Source organism: Protopterus annectens, chromosome 11.part0, assembly GCF_019279795.1.
Source record: "Protopterus annectens isolate FY-2018-M chromosome 11.part0, PAN1.0, whole genome shotgun sequence".
Classification (NCBI taxonomy): Eukaryota; Metazoa; Chordata; order Ceratodontiformes; family Protopteridae; genus Protopterus; species Protopterus annectens.
Genome location: NC_056745.1, coordinates 1,465,947,253 through 1,465,965,615, shown reverse-complemented (window position 1 = coordinate 1,465,965,615; position 18,363 = coordinate 1,465,947,253). Strand labels below are relative to the sequence as shown.

Sequence of the window (18,363 nt, the reverse complement as noted above, 5' to 3'; positions counted from 1 at the left end):
ACATGCCAGGATGTGGTAGTGCAATTTTGTGGAGCCCTTTAAAGCATCATTCATCAGTGCTTCCTTTGATGGATTTTCCTTGTTTGGGCCAACAGTTAAAGAGACAGTCTTCCACAGTGAGAAGGATGGAGAGACCTTGTTTGCTGTGGAAATCCACTTTTCTACCCCACAGAGACCCTTTTCCAGGAATCAACATGGTAAAAAGATGTGGTTCTGGAAATTTCAAGGGCCATTCTAAGAGTCATGCAGAGAATTTTCCTCTAGAGGCAGAGGGGAAAAGCTAAAATGGGAGGCACTGCCCTTGTGGCAGAAGAGGTCCGCAGAATCAAGGGTCTTGAGAGTCTTTCTCAGACAGATCTTTTAAGTGCTCCAGAAAGGTTGCTTGACTGTCCCTCTCTGGAAGCAGTCAGGGGGCACTTGTCCTTGCACCCAAAAGCCTGAATTTGTCTGAACCAGCTTATAAAGAATTCCAAATTCCAGATGGTCACATTTCAGTCCATTCTGCCACTCCAACAGAAGGACAACTGGATGTGCTGTGTTGAGCTTTAACATGGGTACTATCTCATCAAAATGAACAGGTGCTCTCGAAGATGCCTACACTTTTGACTGGGAGCCAGTCATTACCAGTTCAGAGCCCTGCCCTTCAGTCTTACCAAAGCTCCCAGGATGTTCACTAAATGAATGTCAGTGGTAGCAGCTTATCTAAGACCGGGCAGATTCAGAGTGTTTCCTTATTTAGATGACTGGCTCCTTACTACACTGATCAGCATCTTCTAGAAAAGGCCAGTGATTACCTACAACACTTACCTCAATTTCTGGGGGTTACAATAAATTTGTCAAAGTCACAACTTCAGCTCTTTCAAGTCTTGGAGTTTAGAGGGACTTATCTAGATACAGTCAGTTGCCTAGCTCTTCTGCCTCAAAACAGAATGCTTGCTTTGAAATTGCATATTAATCAGGTTCTTTCTCATCCTTCTCCCCCACCAAGAATTGTAATAAAAGCGCTAAGGGTGATGGCTGCTGCAATAACTTTAATAACCACTGCTCGTCTACATATGAAAATTCTTCAATGGACCCTAGCAGTGCAATGGTCTTTTCATCAACAATCTCTGTGACATCCAATAAATTTATCTCAAGTTTGCAGAAAATCCCTATTCTGTTGGATACACTCCAAAGAGATTTGTCAAGGGCACCCATTTATCCTTCTCCCCCCCAAAGCCACATTGACCACAGATGCCTCCCATTTGGGGTGGAGGAGTCATTATTTGGGCAGAACAGTTCAAGGCACGTGGTCCAACAAAGAGACCAATTTGCATATACATGTTTTAGAGATGAGAGTGGTGCTTCTAGCTGTGGAGGCCCTCAGAACTCTCTTCCATTAGCAGCTATTGCTGTTCAGACAGACAACATGTCAGTAGTCTGGTACATCAGCAAACAAGGGAATCAGATCCTATCCCCAGTGCCGAGAAGCAATGAGGGTTTGGTAATGGCCAATTTTCTCCAACTGTTTTTTTGGTAGTGACACACATATTGGGGAAATCCAACATATTAGTGGACAAGCTCAACAGTACCATCCTGATGTCTCATGAGTGGTCTATCAATCAGTCAGTGGCAAATGTGATCTTCCACAAATGGGGTCAACCATGCTGTGACCTATTTGCGTCTTCCCTTAACAAAACTGCAGGTTCTTTGCCCTAATTCCACCTCAGGGACAGTTACTGAAAGATGCTCTAGTCCGCATCTGGCCCTCCAGTCTCCTTTATGCTTATCCTCTCCTGCCTCTAATACCCAAGTTTATTCAGAAAGTGCATCAGTTGAAGACCAAAGTAATTTTCATTGCCTCCTACTGGCCTCTTCAGATATGGTTCCCCTTCCTGTGATCTCACCTAGTATTCTCACTTTGGACACTGGATTCCACTCCATATCTACTGTCACACCCACAGGGTTGATTCATCTGGACATTAGAGGCCTCAAAATGACCACATGGTTTCTCCAGTTCCAGTGAGGGCTAGATATTCCAGGCTTTCCTCTCCAGTTCATCACATTCTTTACTCATCTCACAAACCTTCAACCAAGAAGATTTATAAGAGCAATAGAGAAGATTGTCTTTGTGGGCTCGTCAGAGAGACTTAGATACTTTCACTGCTCCACTCCTGGCTATTTTAGATTTCCTTGCCTCCATTTTTCAAACCAGGGTTTGTTTCTCTGCCATTAAAGTACAGCTGGCAGTAATCTACAACTACCATATCAGAGATGATGCTTTTCCTTTAGCTTCAACTTAGTTATGTAAGGCCTTCCTAAAAGATACATTTTTGCTTAGACCTCCAGTTCGAGATCCCACTCCATCTTGGGATCTGACTTTGGTCTTACAGACTTTGACACACCCACTGTTTGAGCCTTCGGTTAAAACAGATCTTAAGTTTCAGTTTTGGAAAACTGTCTTTTTGGTAGCTATCACTTTAGCATGACAAGTATCAGAACTCCTAGCACTATCTGCCAGACCACTGTATTTAATTTTTTACAAGGAAATAGTTACCCTATGCACTAATCCTTCATTGTTACCAAAAGTGGCATCTGAATCAAACATCAATCAAGTCATCAGCCTACTAGTTTTCTTTCCAAATTTTGACAATAAAGGAGAATATACCCTTCATCTGTTAAACATCCATAGGCAACTTCGCTTTTATCATCATAGGACTAAGGAATTTAGAAAAACTGATTGATTGTTTCATTTTCCAATAATAAGATGGAAAAACCACTTTCAAAACTACTCTAGTTAAATGGATAGCAGATTATATTTCCTGTGTTTATTTTTTGAGAGGCCTAGCTTTACCAAGACAACCAAAAGCTCATTCAACTAGGTCAATGTCTACATGAGCTGCTTTTTGGGCTAGAGCTTCCATTGATGACATTTGTGCAGCTGCCATTTGGTCTAATGGTCATACTTTTATTTCTCATTATAAATTGGATATCACCTCCAGGAAGAGAGCATCATTCAGTTCTGCAGTTCCCCCAGAACATCCTTCCATAAGGGCCATCCAAGGTAATCATAGCTGGGAACTCTGTCCCATTCATTGAGAATGAGTGAAAATGACATCAGATGTAAGAGTTATTTACTCACCGTAAGTATGCATTTGTTTTGTCCATTTTCATTCTTCCTCAACTTCCCTCCCACATTCCCCTATCCATGTCTTTGGGAAAGACCTGATGGAATTGTTATTAAGAACCCGAGTTCCTATTTGAGCTCATGATTTTTCAGCTGTCACTATTCTAACATAGCTATCCTGAGTTATTTTTGGTTGGGATTTTGTATAAAGCAGAAAACTCAATCGTAGGTAATATAGTGATCAGGGGCATTATGGATAAGGAAGGACCTTGAGTTGGATCCTGGAATCTAAAGAAAGTGGCTGAGTGAGATCCAAGGATTGGATCTGAACCCTTTCTTTGAGGAAGAATGAAAATGGACGACACGATGCATACTTATGGTGAATACATAGCTTTTAATTTCTGCACTCCTTACCAAGCTGAAGTTTCAGATAAATGTTCAGAAGTCCTCCTTAACTCCATCCCATAGGATTGTGCTTTTAGGCTGCCTTCTTGCTATACCCCTTCACAAGGTATTCCTAACCTACAAAATGGTCAGTTTTGTCTGGAAACTTGAATGAGCTGCCCCAATTAGTTTCAGACTTCAGACTAGAGAATATCTCAGCATTCTTGGGTTCATGGCTTCTGTGATTCTAATGATTCCTTTCTTCAGATTACTCATGGGAAATATTCATTGATTTCTAAAAAAAAACATGTGGACCCAACATTATCATAATCTGGAATTTTAGATTCCACTATTGGGTTTTATCAGGAAGGAACTGCACTGTTGGAAACTTCAAATTATTCAAATTCCAGGTCTCCCTTTTTCTGCTGCTACCTCCAACTTATTCTGTAACTACAGACACCTCAGATTTTGCTTGGGGAGTAGTTTCAAAGAGGTAAAGGTGCAAAGCCTTTGTGACAGTTCAGACAAACTAAAGTACAGAAATGTGAAAGAGATGTTACCTGTGATCCATGGTATAAGATCTCTTTGGCATCTGTGGTCCCTGTAAAGGCTGCCAGCCTAGCTAGATAGAATTTTGTAGCTAATTCTATGTAATTGTAAATATTAATATAATCCACAGGCTTGTTTTACAAGAGAACTATATGTTATAATTAAACTGTATGTTGTACTGAGCTTCAAAAATGTAACCACAGTGCACCCTGCTTGAGAAAAGCTGTTAAATAAGAATTTTACAACTGTGTTTGATCTCAAGCTCGGAGAGGAGACAGGATGTCTGGACCAGCAAATTATTCTATTGTTTTAAGATAGAGATAATTGCTAGATTTTACATATAAAACTGTCTTTTATTGCTGTGGCTTCCTGGCCAGGTGCAGCTTACAATGAAATGTAAATTCTGAGTTTCTGTTAGCCTGAGAACTAAAGGAGAAGTGATAGAATTGATGTAATGTGAAATGACTCAGCAGTTCTGGGTGTTATCAATTTAAGACTTTCTCAGAAAGAAAGATTGAGCATTTTAGATTTTGTCTGAAGCTGACAACTCACCAGCAATTGCTTGCTTTGTATGTAAGTAGTATTTAGAACAGTGATTTATTTTAGCATTAAATAGGAATTTAGCCAGATTAGCCGAGCTGTTTCCTATATTTATGTCAGACCATTCTACAATATTGTTTTAATTTTCCTGTGATTTCTGAACTCTTGATTAGCATTGTGTTAAATTGATGAGATTTATCTTGTGTTTTTTTTATTTATTATTAAATATTTTAAACCTTTCAACTGTGGCTGTTTTGTGTAGAGATAATTTAAGCTCTAGAGTACTTGCAAGTATTTGGTGAAACTGTCCAAGCCACTCCAATAGTCTGGCTGTACAATCACACTTACTATTTGGATAACAGTAACATTACACAGTGAAATTGGTCACCATTTGGGAAAGGCCTTATAGTAGCTGATATTAGTGGATGGTTGCAATTGGTACTACTTTATAGGCTGGGCAGAAAGGGGGCACAGCTGGAGAACCTGTACCATCCTTCCCCAGGACTGTCTGTGTGTTTGTATATAAATCAAATCTTAAAGTGTATGTGTGTGTCAGCTACTTGGGCAGGACATGAAGCACTGGTTAGACAAAGAGGTTGCTGGAGGTTTTAGCTTGACCACTAGGCTGAGATCTGGACCCTATAACCGTGCCAGTGGGGAGTCTTATTGAGGATCTGGAGAAAAAGGGAGAAACCCCCAGACTGACTGTGATGTCTGTGTGCTCTTAAAGGAAATTATACTTTACTGTGTGTGTAATTGTTTCCTCCTAATGTGCACTCCCCTCACTGGTACTAGTGGTGAGGATTGAAGCTCCTTGATTACTGGGCCAATGTGCGGGTGTCACATATTAATTGTTTGGCAGTGGTGGGATATCCACATCAAATATTAATTGTTTGATAATGGTGAGTTAGCCACATCACATACTAATTGGCTTGTAGTGGTGTGGATAGTGAATTCCTATAGCTTGTGTACAGTGATCACTGAAGGTGTTTTTGTACTCACAGTGAATATTCAGAGTTCAGATCACAATAGTTTTATTTCTTTTGTTAGCTTAGTTAGTCAGGGAGAGGAGGCAAGCATGTTAACAGATGAGTATGGTAAGCTGACAAATAGCTAGTTGGCTGAGATGTGCCAGGCTAAAGAACTGGTGCATGGAAACCTGACTAAAGCAGACATGATTGCAGCTTTGGTCACAGCTGCATCAGAGAATAGCAACCAGGAGGATGATCAGACTGGCCATGGAGATGTACAACACTCTGGACAGCTCAACCTTTCTGCAGAGGACTTAAAAATCCATCTGGAGCTAAAGAGACTTGAGTTGGAGGCCAGGCATTTGGAAAAAGAAGCAGCAGAGAGACCAGATGTCTACAGGCTGAGGAGAGTGAGAAACTGCTACACCTGGAAGCTGAGGAGAAGGAGAGGCAGAGGCAGCATGAAAAGGAGATGCTGACTCTTCGCCAGAGTCAGGGATGTAATGGGGAAGGGAGTAACTGGACCTTAGAAGCACAAAAGGTCAGTAAATTTCTTCCGCAGTTTACAGAGGGAGATAATTTTGATAGCTTTATTCATATGTTTGAGAGGGTATGCAAACATTATGATGTTGTCTAAAGGCTCTGGGTACGGTTTCTGACCTCCTTACTCCATGGTAAAGCTGTAACTGTGTTGTCCAAGATAGCTGATCATGAATTTTTTGATTATACTGCTGTTAATAATTGTTTGCTAGAATTTTTTATGCTAATACCTGAAGCTTATAGGAAAAAAGTTCCATGAGTATAGACACAAGGCAGATGAAAGTGTGTGTGAATATGTTGCTGAACTAAGCACCTATTTTCATAGGTGGGTGACTGGATGTCAGGTCACCACTTTTGAAGGGCTGGCAGACCTTTTGGTGAGGGAATAGGCCCTTAGCACTTAGCCTGAGGACATAAGGATCTGGTTAGCTGATAGACAATGTGCTACTTCAGATGAGTTGGGGATACCTAGCAAGCATGGTATCACTGCACAGGAAAGAGATACCCAGTGCTACTCATGGGTCTAAAAAAACCCATGGTGGGCAGCCCAGACTGCCCCAGCAGAATCTGTCAGTAGCAGGAGAACCCACTAGTCCAGGTCAACATCCAGGACCTAGGGTTAAATATTTTGAATGCAACCAGTGGGGCCATGTAGCATATAGATGTCCACGGAGGCAAGGTGGGGAAAAAAAGGTGAGGGAGCCAGTAAATGGGAAGGACAAAATGCCAACAGTAGGTTGTCTTCAGACAACAAGGGTACCAAACTACCATCAGAGGTTATATCCTATCATAGTGAATGGCAAAGAGGCCATTGATAAGAGAGGCATAGCCCCTGACATAGCCATTGTGAAGTCTGTAATGGTTACAGAGGAGCACTACTTGCCTGGGAAGTCTACTCCTGTCAGAGCTTTAGGAGGGACCCCACTCCAAATACCTTTGGTTAGGGTTCACCTTGACTGAGAGGGTGGAAAAGGAAGCCAGCAAGTAGGTGTGTTTGAGGATATCCCTGCAGATGTCCTGATAGGGAATGATTTTGATAATGCAGTACCATGTGCTCATGCAGTTACACGCAGTCAGGCTTGGAGACAAGCATGTGGGTCTGGTAGCCTGGGGGAGACCAGTCAGACCACATACTTGCAGCCAGGACTGGTGATGTGGTTACTTCAGGGAGGGAGGTACTCTGTAGCAGTGAGACTGGAGGTGAGCCACAGCTCCTTGTGGGTATTGATGTTCCCTTGGACAGAGTGAATGCAAGGGCAGAGGTGAGTAGTAGTACCCAGACTGACAGTGAGGCACGGCTGTCAGAGGATGCCAGACTTCCTGTGGAAGGGGAGCTGGGAAGAGTTACAAAGAGAGAGTTGAGAAAGGCTCAGCTCTCAGACCTTAAAGTTACAAGGCCTGAGGCAGGTGGCTAGTGAGGCACCTGATTCTCAAGGGAATTGAAATTTGTATACTGCGACAGAGGGTTACTGTATAGAGAGTGGACCCCTGAGGGAGGGCTAGAAGGTGAGAGAATACAGCAGTTGATAGTGCCTAGAACCTACCATCTGGTGCTTCTGTTAGTGCCTACAGCCTATCATTGGCGATTCTAGTCATAGCCCATTATATTCCCTTTGGAGGGCATGTGGGCATAAAACATACCAAGAGACATATTATGCAGAAATTTTATTGGCCTGGGATTTCCAGAGATGTAACAGGGTACTGCAGGACCTGTGAGCAGTGCCAACAGGTAGGCAAGGCAGGGGACATGGTGAGAGCTCCTTTGATGCCTTTGCCTGTGATTGAGGAGCCATTTCAGAGGGTCGCTATGGATATTTTAAGGCCTCTGAGTACCCCAAGTTCCACAGGGAAAAAGTATATCCTAGTGGTAGTAGATTATGCTAAAAGATACCCTGAGGCAGTGGGTTTGTCCTCCATTGAGGCAGAAAAGGTAGTAAATGCTTTGTTAGAGGTTTTCAGCAGGTTAGGTTTTCCAAAAGAAACACTGACTGACAGAGGTGCCAATTACATGTCAAACCTGCTGGCTTGTCTGTGGAGGTATTGTGGGGTGAAGCACTTGAAGACCATTCCCTACCATCCCCAGACTAATGGTCTTGTTGAGAGGTTAAACTCTGCAATCAAGTCCATTGCTATGGGCATTTGCAGACCAGTTTAAGAGGGAGTGGGACAAATATTTGCCCCATCTATTGTTTGCTTACAGAGAGGTTCCCCAGGAATCCACAAGTTTTTCTCCCTTTGTTTTGTTATATGGGCATAGGGTGAGGGGCCCTCTAGATTTAATTAATGATGAATGGGAAGGTGAGTGTGAATCTCACAAGGAGTCTGTTGTAGCATATGTCCCAAACCTCAGGACAAGGCTCAGGGAACTCATGGGCTTGGCCCAAGAGAACCTGGCAGAAGCCCAACAACAGAAAAAGGTCTGGTATGACAGGAATGCTAGAGATAGAGAGTATGCTGTGGGGCAGCAGGTAATGGTTCTTATTCTTGTCAGACAAGCAGCCTGGGAAGGTCCCTACAAGGTGGTAAGGAAGATCAGTGATGTTAACTATATGGTAGAACTGCTAGGCAGGAGACAGAGGCGCAAATTGTACCATGTTAACATGATGAAAACTTATCATGATAGGGAGGCCCTTGTGCTGAGTATTTACAGTGGATTGCAGGAGGAGTCTGAGGGAGATCTGTTGACTGATCTCTTCAGTGAGGTTTGGACTGACACCTCAGTGGAAGGGGTAGCAATGTCCCAGCAGTTATCTTCTACCCAGGTTCAAGACATCTGAGCAGTGTTACAGAAGTCTGGGGAAATGAGGGTGCACCCATCTGGTGCAGCACCACGTGGATAAAGAACCCCAAAGGCCTATTAGGCAGGCCCCTTATAGGGTGCCTGAAAGAGTCAAATAGACTCTGAGAGAGGAGATGCAGGGAATGTTGGAACTAGGGGTAATTTAAGAGTCCAACAGTCCCTGGGCCTCCCCAGTGGTGCTGCTGCCCAAGAAGAATGGACTACAGAAAATGAAATAGTCACACAGAGTTGGATGCTTACCCCATGCCTAGTTCAGATGAAGCCCTAGAGCAGCTGGATGGGGCTAAGTATCTTACTACCATTGACCTTACCAAAGGTTACTGTCTGGTGCCCTTGACTCCCAGTGCTAGAGAGAGGTCAGCCTTTGTGACTCCTTTTGGCTTGTATGAGTTCACAAAGATGCCCTTTGGGATGAAAAATACTCCAGCAACTTTCCAGAGGCTGGTAGATCATATCCTAGAAAGAGCAGGAGGGTTTGCCCTTGCTTACCTAGATGATATTACCATCTACAGTCATTCCTGGCAAGAGCACCTTCAGCATGTCAGGGAGGTGCTGGGCAGACTACAGAGGGCAGGGTTGACTATTAAGCCCAGAAAATGTCAGGTGGGTATGGCAAAGGTAACCTACCTGGGACATAGAGTGAGGAGTGGTAAGATCAGATCAGAACCTGCCAAAGTGGAAGCCATTCAAGCATGACCTGCACCTGTTACCAAAAAGCAGGTGAGGGCATTTTTAGGGACAGCAGGGTACTACAGAAAGTTTGTCCCCAGTAATTTTACCATAGCTGCTCCCCTGACAGACTTGACAAAGAAAAACAGGTCAGATAAGGTAGTGCGGACCCCAGCATGTGAGCAGGCATTCCAGAAGCTTAAAGAAGCTTTGGGAGGATCCCCTGTGTTAGTCAGTCCAGATTAGAGCAAAGAATTTGTTGTGCAGGTGGATGCTTCAAACCTTGGGGTGGGGGTTGTACTTAGCCAGATTTCTTTAGAGGGAGAAGAGCACCCAGTGGTTTATCTCAGTTGCAGGCTCCAACCTAGGGAGGAATGCTATGCATCTGTGGAAAAGGAATGTCTAGCCATGTGATGGGCACTGCAGGAACTTCAGCCTTATCTGTGTGGAAGAAAATTAATTGTAGTTACAGATCACAATCCCCTAACATAGTTACACTGAGCCAGCCATCAAAATGCCAAGTTGCTAAGATGGAGCATTGGGTTGCAAGCATTTCATATGTCAGTGCAGCACTGCAGTGGGGTTAGCAACGCCAACACAGATGGGCTTTCAAGACAGGGAATGGGGTAAGGTATAGCCAGATAGACCTAACCCTCTCAAGCAATGTTACTCAAGGGTCACTTGAAAAACTAGCCTGAGTTCTCTGGTGGTGATGGGGGGGGGGGGGTATATGAAGGCTGCCAGCCAAGCTAGATAGAATTTTATAGATAATTCTGTGTCATTGTAAATATTAATATAATCCACAGGCTTGTTTTACAAATGTAAAGAGAACTATGTGTTATGATTAAACAATATGTTGTACTGAGCTTTACAAATGTAACCACAGTGCACCCTGCTGTAGAAAAGCTGTTAAGTAAGGAATCTTACAACCACATTTGATCTCAAGCTTGGAGACAGGATGTCTGGGCCAGCAAATTCTTTCTTTTGTTTTAAGACAGAGATAATTGCTAGATTTTACATGTAAAAGTGTCTTTTATTGCTGTGGCTTCCTTCCTGGCCAAGTGCAGCTTACAAAGAAACGTAAATTTTGAGTTTCTGTTAGCCTGGGAACTAAAGGAGAAGTGCTAAAAGTGATGTAATGTGAAATGACTCAGCAGTACTGGGTGTTATTAATTTAAGACTTTTTCAGAGAGAAAGATTTAGCTTTTTGGATTTTGTCTGAAGCTGACAACAACACACCCGCACTTGCTTGCTCTGTATCTAAGTAGTATTTAGAACAGTGATTTCTCTTAGAGTTAGATAGGAATTTAGGCAAATTAGTCTAGCTGTTTCCTATATTTATGCCAGACTAGTCTAGATCACAATCCCCTAACATAGTTACACTGAGCAAGCCATCAAAATGCCAAGTTGCTAAGATGGTAGCATTGGATTGCAAGCATTTCATATGTCAGTGCAGCACTGCAGTGGGGTTAGCAACGCCAACACAGATGGGCTCTCAAGACAGGGAATGGGGTAAGGTATAGCCAGATAGACCTAATCCTCTCAAGCAATGTTACTCAAGGGTCACTTGAAAAACTATTGTTTTAAAGTTCCTGTGATTTCTGAACTCTTGATTAGTACTGTGTTAACTTGAGATTTGTCTTGTGTTTTTATTATTTATTATTAAATATTTTAAACCTTTCAACTGTGGCTGTTTTGTGTAGAGAGAATTTAAGCTCTAGAGTACTTGCATGTATTTGGTGATACTGTCCAAGCCATTCCAGTAGTCTGGCTGCTCAGTCACACTTACTATTTGGATAACAGTAACATTACACAGTGAAATTGGTCAACCTTTGGGAAGGGCCTTATAGTAACTGATATTAGTTGCAGTCAGAACTACTTTATAGTCTGGGCAGAAAGGGGGCACAGCTGGAGAGCCTGTGTCAGCCTTCCCCAGGAGTGTCTGTGTGTTTGTATAGAAATCAAATCTTAAAGCGTGTGTCTGTCAGCTACTTGGGCAGGTACGCAAAGCACTGGTTGAACAGAGAGGGTGCTGGAGGTTTTAGCTTGACCACTAGGCTGAGATCTGGACCCTATATCTGTGACAGTGGGGAGTCTTATTGGGGATCTGGAAAGAAAGGGAGAAACCAGCCCCAAACTGACTGTGATCTCTGTGTGCTCTTAAGGGAAATTGTACTGTACCGTGTGTGTGTGCTTGTTATTCTCCCAATGTGCACACCCCTCACTGGTGCTAATGGTGAGGATTGAGGCTCCTTGATTACTGGGACAGTGCGCAGGCGTCAGTCCCTAGGACAGACAACATCACAATGATGGGGTACGTAAGTAAACAGGTTTGCACCAGGTCTTCCTCTCTGTGAAGTAGCTCTTCAGTGCTCCTTAACCCTCCATCAGACCAAAATGCAGTGGCAGACAAGTTGAGCTGGACCAATACAGACCTTCATCAATGGAAATTGAATGAGATGGTCTTCCAGGAATTAATCCATTTGTATGGAACATCTCAAATAGAGCTGTTCACCTCCTTTCAAAACAGACAACTAAACAAGTTTTGCACCAGGGCTTCTTGCAGACAGGCCCGGAAAACAGATACATTCTCATTCCTGATGTCAGGAATTTTCCTTTATGCATTTCAACCCTTTCCACTGATATCAAAGGTCATTCTAAAAATTCAGAAGGGCACTCCAAAAATCATTGTGGTGACTGTTTTCTGGCCCAAACAATATTGGTTCTCCCTTTTTATATAAATAGCCTGGGCAATTATCACAAGCTTCTTCACTTATTGGATCTGCTAACACAAGACAAAGGGAGTTTGATACACCTAAGTCGCAAACAACCGACTGGTTGAATGATTCAGATTTCATCCTTTTTAAGCACTTTTTGCATGAGGACATGCACCAGATGCTAAAAGAGATATTAATTGAGAAAGTCTTATATAGAAAAGATTTTTCTAGTTGGTTCCATACTTCTAACCAAGACCCAGTCTGGGAATTTATACCACTGGTTCTTTTACACTGATGTGAGTAACTGTCATCTGGCCTGTCTTACTCCGTTTGTCAGTCAGTCCAACATATCTGCCCATTGAACTCTCTTTTTCTTTACAGACTTTGTTGTAGCGGTCCTTCAGAGGTTTCTTACATTTAGTTCCATCTGGTACACAAGCAGAGCTTCCTTGATGTCTTTTTTTTGTGCTGGGCAAAATAAATAAATAAAATAAAATAAAATATGCCTACATCTGATGCAGTTTTTCTGGATTTATTGTCTGGTAACCTAGTTTGCTTATTTGCTCTGACATCTGCAAGAGGGTATCTGAGTTGTAGACTTTCATGATGGGAGGACCCTATTTGTTTTCATAGTTCTAAGGTCAATTTCACACTAAAATCCTCCATTTGAGTAAGTATTACTTCAGAGTTTATGGGGAATCAAATTATCTGTTTTCCTGTATTCTTTTCAGAATCTGTAACCAGGAAGAAAGGGTGTTGCATAGTCCTGCCTGTGCAACTTTGATATTGTCTTATTAGAAGTACGTTCTCTTGGAAAGCTGTACAACTGTGAACTTCCTTAGTTGAGACTATGAAGGGACAACACATATTAGTTCAGACAATTCCAGATAGTTGCTCCGTATTTATTTTTCATGTTGTTGTTCCCACCATGGAAAAACAATTCTAGGTAGGATCGAGGCACATTTTACCTGAGACTTGTTTTATTTGATGACATATTAGAAAGGGATGGACTGTAGAAGTTTTCCAGATAGCCTCTTAGTCATCTGAATATACTGGATTCCTTCTCCAGATCCCAGGCAAGCTCTGATAGGATCATTCTCAAGGGGTTCCTGGCCCTGCTCTGTCGTCCTCCTAGTGTGTATAAGCTTTGGTAATCTACTCAAATAGCCAATGGCTACTGCAGCAGTGAGAATGTTGAACATAGTTCAGCTGTGTAATTTGTACTTACCAAAACAGTAGATGTTTGAATTACTCACTGCTGCCACACCCTATGTTCATCTCCCATTTCTTCTGAATATAGTTAGTTTTGTAGTAAAAAAGTTATATGATTATACCTTTTGGTTAAGCTTTCTCTTTTTGTCAGGCAAGAAAGTCTTGAAGTTGTCTGCACTCAGCTGTTGATTGCCCTCTCAGGGCTTATGCCAGAGAGTAGGCATGGAGGTAAGCCAGAGCTTTGTGAAGACTGGCTGGTCATTGTTTCCTGGGCAGGGTGCAACTTAAATAGCTTATACTGCTGCAGCAGTGAATAAATTCTACTTCTACTATAATGATAAGTGCTTTGTTATTGAATATTGTTATACTACAGATCAGTAAATCATTTAGGAAATGTAATTACACTTTCCAAGTTTCTAAAAATAAGATGGCCTTGACAGCTAAATTTATATCTGCTGGCATTGCTAGGTCTTAGAACAAGCTGACTTTGTATGTCAGGCAGAGTACTTTTTAATTGTTTTAAACAATATGTTAGATACGTGGTATGGGAGTACAGTTTATTCCTGGAATTTAGAGTCAGCATTATGATTTTCTATGACCTCTATGTAGCGTACGTGGCATGCAGCTATGAAGCTATACATAAATACGTGTGTGTGTGTGTGTGTGTGTGTGTGTGTGTGTGTGTGTGTGTGTGTGTGTTTGTGTGTGTGCGTGCATCTGTAAGTATACATACATACGTATATACACACATATATATATATATATGTGTATGTGTGTGTGTGTGTGTGTGTGTGTGTGTGTGTGTGTGTGTGTGCGCGTATGTGCGTGTGTGTATCTATAAGTATACATACATAGACACATATATATATATATGTGTGTGTGTGTGTGTGTGTGTGTGTGTGTGTGTGTGTGTGTGTGCGCATGTGCGTGTGTATCTATAAGTATACATACATACATACGTGTGTGTATATATATATATATATATATATATATATATATATATATATATATATATATATGTGTGTGTGTGTGTCTGTGTGTCTGTGCTGTACATGCATGAGCCTTTACCTTTTACCCATTGTACTGTTGTTTTACACAATGAGGTCCACATTGTGGGTGATGTGCAAATCTGCACCTTTCTAATGCCAAGATATAGGAAAGCAATTTACAGAAATAGTTTGATATGTAGTACAGGTCATCTTTTATGGCCAGCAGTATTCAGCATAGAACTAAGCTTGGCATTTTGGAAGAGGAAGGATAATTACTGTAATTATAGTTAAATATTTACTCTAATTCTAAACATTTCTCTTTTTAATTATTTCAAAAGTGTGCAGAGCCAAAGAAATGGAAAGCGTTCAATGGAAAATCTATTGAAATGGATACCCAGTATACAATTCGTGCTCGAGAACTCCGTGACATTTATTTCAGCATTAATATGAACTATCTCTCACAAGATGAAAGGCTGGATGCACTTTTAACACTGAAACACACTGTAAAGGTATTTATTTGCAGTCTGGAATATCATGAATTGATAACTGATTAAATGGAAAATGACATATTCATAAATGGTGTAGGAGTTACAAAAGTCCCTTTAGATTAGAACACAGTACAGTGGTACAGTTTGGAGTTCTGATGACCTATACTAGCACTAGGTCTGTCATTTCTCTGTAATACCACACTGAACTTGGCAGGACAGTTTTGAAATACTTCCATGTTAAAGTTGTTCATGTTCATTTGGAATATGTAGAACATTGTACAGCAGAATGTATATTTAAGTGTGTGTGCTAATTATATGTACTGACTCCAAGGCCACACAACAGTGGGAGATGTAACTTCACTTTTGTTGATATGTTGTCTTTGAATATTTTTACCTGTCAATAATTTGAACATAATATGTTTTTTGTAAATATATAGGCTGGCAATATTAAGTTTTAGATCAATTGTCCTATACCCATATATATAGACACACAAACATGCACACGTAGAACATTGATTCTCAACAAACATGTTGCTTTTATGTCTAAACATCAGTACTTTAACTGGTTTATCTAATTTCAGAGGCTTTCTGCGGTGGATAGTTCTTAAGATCTGGTCCTCTGTTATATATGGCTCTGAACATTTCTAATTTTTCTGTGATTTCTGCTCAAAAGTGTGCTTGCCTCCTGCTGCATCTTGCATTGGGCTGGAGAGGGGATTGTCCACCCTCTCCCTTAGCCACTTTTTTTCCCTACCACTTGCACAGTTTAGAGCTAGAGCTTAATATTTACTGTGGAAAAGTTGCAGTTTGCGTCCTAGTATTCTGAACTCTTCATAGTGATTTTATGGTTGACAATACACAAGTCAGGACCCACACTGGCTCTCTCTGTCTGTCTGTCTGTCTCTCTCTCTCTACTGTTCAGTAGTACAGCACAGTGCACAGAATTATCATAAGTGCCAGTTCTTTAGTGTAGACACAGACAAGAAGTGAAAGGACATGTTTGAGGCCTACCTCAGATCTCACAAGATGGAGACTATAAAGATGCAAGCGTAGGGTCAACAGATCAGTTAGTCATGCAGTCCTAGCCAAGGCCAGATCCTAAGCCACATCCTTTTCCTCTTCATGCTGTGTCATCCTATCAGATGGCCTTGTGATTCTTGTGAGACACAGATTCATCCTAAATTAGATATGAAAAACTTGGGAGGTGCACCTCTGGCAAACATCTTGGGGATCCATTCCAAGGTATCCATGCTGCTGTTTCTGAGTTTGAGTGTCAGGAGCAAACCTGCATTCACGATGCATCCAACCTGCTCATAGGGAGTAATTCCTCCCCAAATTCCTCCAGCCCTGGCTTGGTGAGTGTACTCAGGACTGAGAAGTCTTTTCTATGACTAAACTGTAAGGGTGAAGGAAGCTGACACAGTGTTGATAGGTATCAGATTTCTTTGATGACTTGTAGAAAATGTCCTCTTGGATTCTAGGCTTTACCCTTAGATGACATTGCCTGATGCCCTGTACAAGCCATTCAGAGCTGAACACCACCTTTGGCATGAGCTTTTGCCTATAATGAGGACCCCACTGCCCAAGACGTATATGTCAATTGCATGTCACTTCATTATGTTGACCTCTTTTGAAAGTAGGGTTAAGGGAGGTTTCCCTTCCCCTTACCATCTTGGGAAGGGGGGTTCTGAGGACCTAGGCATTCTTGTCCAAGAGATGCACATAATAAGATTACACATACTTTGGGATGAACTTGGCTATAAACTGACCTGTCACTACTGCAGCTCCCCACCCATCCCTATAACTGACTTATTTTATTTTGCTTTATTTTTATTTTATTTTTACTTTATTTATTAAATAGATAGATAGACTGGTACAGGAACTTTTTTCAGTTATAACAAGGGCCAAAAGCCTAACTCAAGCTGTTGTAATATATTAATAATATTACTTAAAGCATATAGTTTAAAAATAACTCAAGGCAAATGAAATAGATTGCAAAAATCTTTATAAATGCCTTATTCATCCAAGGTAGGATAAATGTGAAAATAAACAGGAATCTGGTAGGGACTTTTAACCTGTGGCGGGTAGAGAGGTTGTTTTTTAGGGCTACAAGGAAAATTAAAAAAATAATAATAATCTTTACCTGGATACGAACCTTGAAAAACCTGGGCCTTTTCACCTAACGAGTAGAAAAATGTACACCTCCCTGAGTCTGGCATGACTTAGGATTTTGTGAAGACCCTTACTACAATTTCAGCAGTGACCTTTCAAGTAGCCAGCAGAAATGCAATTGTGACAATGCTATGATTAGGGTAGTAGGCCCAGGGATTTGTCTGCATTGTATAGTTCAAGGTGTTTATCATTGTGATCACTGCTGCAGTAGCCTAAGTTTTATGGGTTATATCCTGCATGGGGTATAACAGCCGGCCATCTTCTAAAACTTCAGTTACCTTCCAGGGTCCAACCCATTAGTCTTTGTAAGTTGAGCTGAGTAAAAGTCACGTTTGGGTGCCAAGTCCTTCAGAGCTTTCCTGACTGTGAATACAGTACTGCTAAGTGGACTTTCAAGAATCGGCATTCAGCTAATGCTTTTCTATTGCTGGGCAGATAAGTTTCTCACAGAAAAGTTATTTTTCTGCAAAAGATGTAATTTTCGCTAGGGAAAGAGTGTGTCTGATGTTGTCAGTTTTAATTCTGTCCTCAACTGATAGGTTTGGATTCGATCCCTTGGATCCGACTTGGCCATTACTAAAGCTCATGGCAACCAAAAACTCTTGAGCTTCTCCCTTACCCATAATGCACCAACTCTAAGTTACCTCAGATCTCGTTTATCCCTTTCAGTGAAAGACGTGTGTTTTTCCTTAACTCTCAAGCGCTTGTCAGATAAGTTAGTACTTATTTTTTTCAGTCTTTGTCTATATACGTTTTGTGTTAGGAAAATTTTATATTTTGCTGAATTATGTTAGTTATGGTGGAAAAAGATCCTGTGGGATTTAAAAAATTTATTAAGTGTGGGCATAAACTTCCCTTATTGGATGCCCATACAATGTATGTGTATTGTTGGGATCACTTCATCTCCAAGAAGACTGCTGTATTTGCCATGGGTTCAACCCAGGACTTTGAATGTAAAAATAAGCTTATTTTAAAGGGCTTGTTACCCTCAGCATTTGGAGAGATTATATCTGGAGATAAACCTTTTAAAACAAAAACTTGTCTCCAAAACCTTCAACTTCTTCCATGGCTTCGAAGCCATCCAAAAAGAGAGCAAAAGGGATTCAGCTTCACTCTAGGATCTGACAAAGAAAAAATTGATTGATCTGACTTCCTCGGATCCGAGAAAAAACATATTGGATCCAACAACTTCTAGTCCTTCTACTTTAATTCAGCTACTGAGAACA

At 41.4% G+C, this 18,363-nt stretch overlaps 1 protein-coding gene across 1 annotated transcript in view; it reads left to right on the top strand.

Annotated features, from left to right (window-relative positions):
• IQUB (IQ motif and ubiquitin domain containing) overlaps nt 1–18,363 on the top strand; it is a 729,710-nt gene that overhangs the window by 463,107 nt on the left and 248,240 nt on the right. The window contains exon 9 of the mRNA XM_044088765.1: nt 14,816–14,986. Coding sequence (XP_043944700.1) covers nt 14,816–14,986 — 171 coding nt within the window. The remainder of the gene's footprint in view (nt 1–14,815; nt 14,987–18,363) is intronic.